Source organism: Saccopteryx bilineata, chromosome 5 (genome assembly GCF_036850765.1).
Source record: "Saccopteryx bilineata isolate mSacBil1 chromosome 5, mSacBil1_pri_phased_curated, whole genome shotgun sequence".
Classification (NCBI taxonomy): domain Eukaryota; kingdom Metazoa; phylum Chordata; class Mammalia; order Chiroptera; family Emballonuridae; genus Saccopteryx; species Saccopteryx bilineata.
In genome coordinates, this window is record NC_089494.1 from 212,616,649 (window position 1) to 212,623,433 (window position 6,785).

At 46.0% G+C, this 6,785-nt stretch overlaps 1 protein-coding gene across 1 annotated transcript; it reads right to left on the bottom strand.

Moving 5' to 3' along the window:
* Positions 1-339: 339 nt before the first annotated feature.
* Positions 340-6,435, bottom strand: LOC136306633 (mucin-22-like). Its single transcript, XM_066233083.1, has one exon. It carries the CDS (start codon positions 6,433-6,435, stop codon positions 340-342), a length of 6,096 nt encoding a protein of 2,031 aa, XP_066089180.1.
* Positions 6,436-6,785: the final 350 nt, after the last annotated feature.

The following is a 6,785-nucleotide window of genomic DNA, read 5'->3' on the forward strand; positions in this document are numbered from 1 at the left end:
TCTCAGGATAGTTCTGGGGTTCAGTGATAATCTATTGAGAGTACTCACGTTAATCAGTGATTTATGGAATGGTTTTGCATTTAGCAGTAGTTTCTGGGGATGGTTATATGTTTGGTAAAGTTTTTTAAGGAAGTTAAGTTTAGTGATGGTCATTGGGGTGGTTTCAAGTTCATTGTGTCTCAGGGATTGCTTGGGGTTCACTGGTGGTTTCTTGAGTGGGTTTAACTTCAGCAGTAATATCTGGGATGGTTTCAGTTATTGGAGTGATTAAGATGGATTAGAATTCAGGAGTGTTTCTTGGGTAGTTCATTGTTAATAGTGGTCTCCAAATGTTTTTGTTTAACAGAAATCTATGGCGGTGGTGTTAAATGTAATGAAACCTATATAGTTTGTTTTATGTTTAAGGTTATTTTCTGTACTGGTTTTGGGTTTAATGGGGCTCTCTTTGTTGGCTGTATGTTCAGTAGTCATTTCTGGGGCGGTTTCAGATTTCACAGGGGTTTCTTGGGTGGTTTCAGGTTTAGCAGTGCTTTCCATAGTGGGTCTGATTTCAAGTGTGCTTTGTGGGATGGTTTTCAATGTGGTGGTAGTCACTGAGGTTGCTTTGGATACAACAGTGGGTCTGGGTTTAGTAGCAGGCTCTTCTGTAGTTTCAAGTTCACCAGCAATCTCTGAGGGGGTTTCGTGGTGATGAGTCATTACTGGGGTAATTTTCAGTTGAGTGGTGGACTCAGAAGAGGCTTCAGAAACTTGGTGGGCTTCTGGATTAGTTTCAGGTTCAGCATGGATGCTCACAGTGTGCTTGGATTCCAGTATGGTTTCTGCAGTGGTTTTGAGTTTGGTGATGGTCAATGTCTTTGTTTTGTGCTCAGCATTGCTCTCTGTATTGGTATTGAGTACACCGGCAGTCTCTTCTGTGATAGCGATACCTGAGGCTGTTTTGTATTCAGCAGTGATCTCTGCAGTGGACGCTGGAATGGTTTTGGGTTCAGCAGTGTTTTCTCGTGATGTTTCAATTTCAGTTGTGGTCTCAGAGGCATTTTTGGGCATAGCAGTGATATTTGATGGAGGTTTATGATTAGTGATGGCTGTCTGGATGGTTATAGGATGAAGAGTCTTGTGTGCGGTGATTTTGGGTTTAGTGGTGATACTTCGGTTTGTTTCATGATCAGCACTGAGTTCAGGGCTGGTGTCAAGTTTCATGATGGTCACTGAAGTTCCATTGGATTGAGCAGTGAAATTCATGCTGGTTGTAGGCTCATTGGCAAGCTCTTGTGTGCTTGTGTGCTCACTTGTGGTACCAGAGGAGGTTTTGTAGTGTGCAAAGATTTCTGAGGTAGTATTCTGTTGAGTAATATATTCTGGGATTGTGTCAGAAACTTTAGTGGTCTCTGGGATGATTTCAGGTTCAGCGGTGTTTGTGATCATGTGTTTGTGTTGAAGTGTGGCTTCTGTGGTGGTTCTGAGTTTAGTGGTGGTCCCTGACACAATGTTTTGCTTAGCAGTGTTCTCTGCATTGATATCAGATAGAGCGGCAGTCTCCTGTGTGGGTTCATGTTCAATCGTGCCCTCAGAGGGTAAGTTGTATTCAGAAGTGTTCTCCACATTAAACTGTGACATGGTTTTGAGTTCAGCAGTGTTTTCTCGTGCTGTTTCAGGTTCAGCTGTGGTCACAGGTGTACCACTGTGTCTAGCAGTGATATTTAAAGGAGGTTCTGTTTGAGAAGCGATTGTTTGGATGGACTCAGGTGGTAGAGTGTAGGTTGTGGAGGCTCTGGTTGTAAATGTGATGCCTTCGAGGATTTCCATTTCATCAGTATTGTTTGGCCTGGATCGAATTGTGATGGTGGTTACTGAAGGTGCATTGGGTTCAGCAGTGACCAGGGTGTTGGTTTGGGGTATGTTGGAAGGCTCCTGTGTGGTTGCACGTTCACCCATCCTGTCAGAGAGGGTTTTGTTCAGATCCGTGATTCCTGGGATAGTTGCCAGTTCTGAAACAGACTCTTGGACGGTTTCTGACGCTTGTGTGTTCTCTGGGATGATTTCAGGTTCAGTAGTGTTTGTTATTCTGTGTTTGTGTTGAACTGTGGCTTCTGCGGTGGTGTTGAGATTGGTGGTGGTCACTGACAGAGTGTTATGCTTAGCAGTGTTCTCGGCATCGGTACTGGGTGGAGTGGCAGTCTCCTGTGTGGGTTCATATACAATCGTGCCCTCAGAGGGTAAGTTGTATCCTGAAGTGTTCTCCACTTTTGACTCTTGGGTGGTTTTGAGTTCTTCAGTGTTTTCTTGTGTTGTTTCAGGTTCATTTGTGGCCACAGGGGAACCACTGTGTCTAGCAGTGATATTTAAAGGAGGTTCAGGTTGAGTAGCGATTATTTGGAAGGGCTCAGGTGGTAGAGTGTAGGTTGTGGAGGCTCTGGTTGTAAAGGTGATGCCTGCAAGGATTTCCATCTCATCAGTATTTTCTGGGCTGGATTGCATTGTGATGGTGGTCACTGAAGGGGCACTGGGTTCAGCAGTGACCAGGGTGTTGGTTTGGGGTATGTTGGAAGGCTCCTGTGTGGTTGCACGTTCACCCATCCTGTCAGTGGGGGTTTTGTTCAGATCAGTGATTTCTGGGATCGATGCCATTTCTCTACCAGACTCAGGGACTGTTTCAGAAGCTTGTGTTGTCTCTGGGATGATTTCTGGTTCAGCAATGTTTGTTATTCTGTGTTTGTGTTCAAGTGTGGCTTCTGTGATGGTTTTGAGTTTGGTGTTGGTCACTGACAGAGTGTTATGCTTAGCAGTGTTCTCGGCATCGGTACTGGGTGGAGTGGCAGTCTCCTGTGTGGGTTCATATACAATCGTGCCCTCAGAGGGTAAGTTGTATCCAGAAGTGTTTTCTACATTGGGCTCTGAGTTGGCTTTCAGTTCATCTGTGTTTACTCGTGCTGTTTCATGTTCAGCTGTGGTTATAAGGGTGCCACTGTGTCTAGCAGTGATATTCAATGAAGGTTCAGGTTGAGTAGCGATTGTTTGAATGGGCTCAGGTGGTAGAGTGTAGGTTGTGGAGGCTCTGGTTGTAAATGTGATGCCTTCGAGGATTTCCATTTCATCAGTATTGTTTGGCCTGGATCGAATTGTGATGGTGGTTACTGAAGGTGCATTGGGTTCAGCAGTGACCAGGGTGTTGGTTTGGGGTATTTTGGAAGGCTCCTGTGTGGTTGCACGTTCACCCATCCTGTCAGTGGGGAGTTTGTTCAGATCAATGTTTTCTGGAATCGTTGCCAGTTCTGAAACAGATTGTGGGACTGTTTCAGATACTTGTGTTGTCTTTGGGATGATGTCTGGTTCAGCAGTGTTTGTTATTCTGTGTTTGTGTTGAAGTGTGGCTTCTGTGGTGGTTTTGAGATTGGTGGTGGTCACTGACAGAGTGTTCTGCTCAGCAGTGTTCTCGGCATTGGTACTGGGTGGAGCGGCAGTCTTCTGTGCGGGTTCATGTTCAATCGTGCCCTCAGAGGGTAAGTTGTGTTCAGAAGTCTTTTCCGCATTGGACTCTAAGGTGGTTTTGAGTTCAGCAGTGTTTTCTTGTGCTGTTTCAGGTTCTGTTGTGGCCACAGGGATGCCACTGTGTCTAGCAGTGATATTTAGAGGAGGTTCAGGTTGAGTAGTGATTGTTTGAATGGGCTCAGGTGGTAGAGTGTTGGTTTTGGAGGCTCTGGTTGTAAAGGTGATGCCTGCAAGGATTTCCATCTCATCAGTGTTTTCTGGCCTGGATTGCATTGTGATGCTGGTCACTGAAGGTGCATTGGGTTCAGCACTGACGAATGTATGGGTTTGGGGTTTGTTGGACGGTTCCAGTGTGGTTGCACGTTCACTCATCCTGTCAGTGGGGAGTTTGTTCTGATCAGTGATTTCTGGGATCATTTCCCTTTCTGTAACAGACTCTGGAACTGTTTCAGAAGCTTGTGTGTTCTCTGGGATGATTTCAGGTTCAGCAGTGTTTGTTATTCTGTGTTTGTGTTGAAGTGTTGCTTCTGTGGTAGTTTTGAGTTTGGTGGTGGTCACTGACAGAGTGTTATGCTTAGCAGTGTTCTCCGCATTGGTACTGGGTTGAGCGGCAGTCTCCTGTGTGGGTTCATATACAATCGTGCCCTCAGAGGGTAAGTTGTATTCAGAAGTGTTCTCTACCTTGGACTCTGTGAGGATTTTTAGTTCAGCAGTGTTTTCTCGTGCTGTTTCAGGTTCAGCTGTGGTCACAGGGGTGCCACTGTGTCTAGCAGTGATATTTAAAGGAGGTTCTGATTGAGAAGCGATTGTTTGGATGGGCTCAGGTGGTAGAGTGTAGGTTGTGGAGGCTCTGGTTGTAAAGGTGATGCCTGCAAGGATTTCCATATCATCAGTATTTTCTGGGCTGGATTGAAATGCGATGGTGGTCACTGAAGGGGCATTGGGTTCAGCAGTGCCCAGTGTGTTGGTTTGGGGTATGTTGGAAGGCTCCTGTGTGGTTGCACGTTCACCCATCCTGTCAGAGGGGGTTTTGTTCAGATCCGTGATTCCTGGGATAGTTGCCAGTTCTGAAACAGACTCTTGGACGGTTTCTGACGCTTGTGTGTTCTCTGGGATGATTTCAGGTTCAGTAGTGTTTGTTATTCTGTGTTTGTGTTGAAGTGTGGCTTCTGCGGTGGTGTTGAGATTGGTGGTTGTCACTGACAGAGTGTTATGCTTGGCAGTGTTCTCGGCATCGGTACTGGGTGGAGTGGCAGTCTCCTGTGTGGGTTCATATACAATCGTGCCCTCAGAGGGTAAGTTGTATCCTGAAGTGTTCTCCACTTTTGACTCTTGGGTGGTTTTGAGTTCTTCAGTGTTTTCTTGTGTTGTTTCAGGTTCATTTGTGGCCACAGGGGAACCACTGTGTCTAGCAGTGATATTTAAAGGAGGTTCAGGTTGAGTAGCGATTATTTGGAAGGGCTCAGGTGGTAGAGTGTAGGTTGTGGAGGCTCTGGTTGTAAAGGTGATGCCTTTGAGGATTTCCATTTCATCAGTATTTTCTGGGCTGAATTGCATTGTGATGGTGGTCACTGAAGGGGCACTGGGTTCAGCAGTGACCAGGGTGTTGGTTTGGGGTATGTTGGAAGGCTCCTGTGTGGTTGCACGTTCACCCATCCTGTCAGTGGGGGTTTTGTTCAGATCAGTGATTTCTGGGATCGATGCCATTTCTGTACCAGACTCAGGGACTGTTTCAGAAGCTTGTGTTGTCTCTGGGATGATTTCTGGTTCAGCAATGTTTGTTATTCTGTGTTTGTGTTCAAGTGTGGCTTCTGTGATGGTTTTGAGTTTGGTGTTGGTCACTGACATAGTGTTATGCTTAGCAGTGTTCTCGGCATTGGTACTGGGTGGAGTGGCAGTCTCCTGTGTGGGTTCATATACAATCGTGCCCTCAGAGGGTAAGTTGTATCCAGAAGTGTTTTCTACATTGGGCTCTGAGTTGTTGGCTTTCAGTTCATCTGTGTTTACTCGTGCTGTTTCATGTTCAGCTGTGGTTATAAGGGTGCCACTGTGTCTACCAGTGATATTCAATGAAGGTTCAGGTTGAGTAGCGATTGTTTGAATGGGCTCAGGTGGTAGAGTGTAGGTTGTGGAGGCTCTGGTTGTAAATGTGATGCCTTCGAGGATTTCCATTTCATCAGTATTGTTTGGCCTGGATTGAATTGTGATGGTGGTTACTGAAGGTGCATTGGGTTCAGCAGTGACCAGGGTGTTGGTTTGGGGTATTTTGGAAGGCTCCTGTGTGGTTGCACGTTCACCCATCCTGTCAGTGGGGAGTTTGTTCAGATCAATGTTTTCTGGAATCGTTGCCAGTTCTGAAACAGATTGTGGGACTGTTTCAGATACTTGTGTTGTCTCTGGGATGATGTCTGGTTCAGTAGTGTTTGTTATTCTGTGTTTGTGTTGAAGTGTGGCTTCTGTGGTGGTGTTGAGATTGGTGGTGGTCACTGACAGAGTGTTCTGCTCAGCAGTGTTCTCGGCATTGGTACTGGGTGGAGCGGCAGTCTTCTGTGCGGGTTCATGTTCAATCATGCCCTCAGAGGGTAAGTTGTGTTCAGAAGTCTTTTCCGCATTGGACTCTAAGGTGGTTTTGAGTTCAGCAGTGTTTTCTTGTGCTGTTTCAGGTTCTGTTGTGGCCACAGGGATGCCACTGTGTCTAGCAGTGATATTTAGAGGAGGTTCAGGTTGAGTAGTGATTGTTTGAATGGGCTCAGGTGGTAGAGTGTTGGTTTTGGAGGCTCTGGTTGTAAAGGTGATGCCTTCGATGATTTTCATTTCATCAGTGTTTTCTGGCCTGGATTGCATTGTGATGCTGGTCACTGAAGGTGCATTGGGTTCAGCACTGACGAATGTATGGGTTTGGGGTTTGTTGGACGGTTCCAGTGTGGTTGCATGTTCACTCATCCTGTCAGTGGGGAGTTTTGTTCAGATCAGTGATTTCTGGGATCGATTTCCCTTTCTGTACCAGACTCAGGAACTGTTTCAGAAGCTTGTGTTGTTCTCTGGGATGATTTCTGGTTCAGCAATGTTTGTTATTCTGTGTTTGTGTTCAAGTGTGGCTTCTGTGATGGTTTTGAGTTTGGTGTTGGTCACTGACAGAGTGTTATGCTTAGCAGTGTTCTCGGCATCGGTACTGGGTGGAGCTGGCAGTCTCCTGTGTGGGTTCATATACAATCGTGCCCTCAGAGGGTAAGTTGTATCAGAAGTGTTTCTCTACCTTGGGACTCTGAGTTGGCTTTTCAGTTCATCTGTGT

Excerpts from the sequence above, each read along its gene's own strand:
- LOC136306633 (XM_066233083.1), bottom strand. The coding sequence starts at position 6,435 with ATGAGTGAACATGCAACCACACTGGAACCGTCCAACAAACCCCAAACC.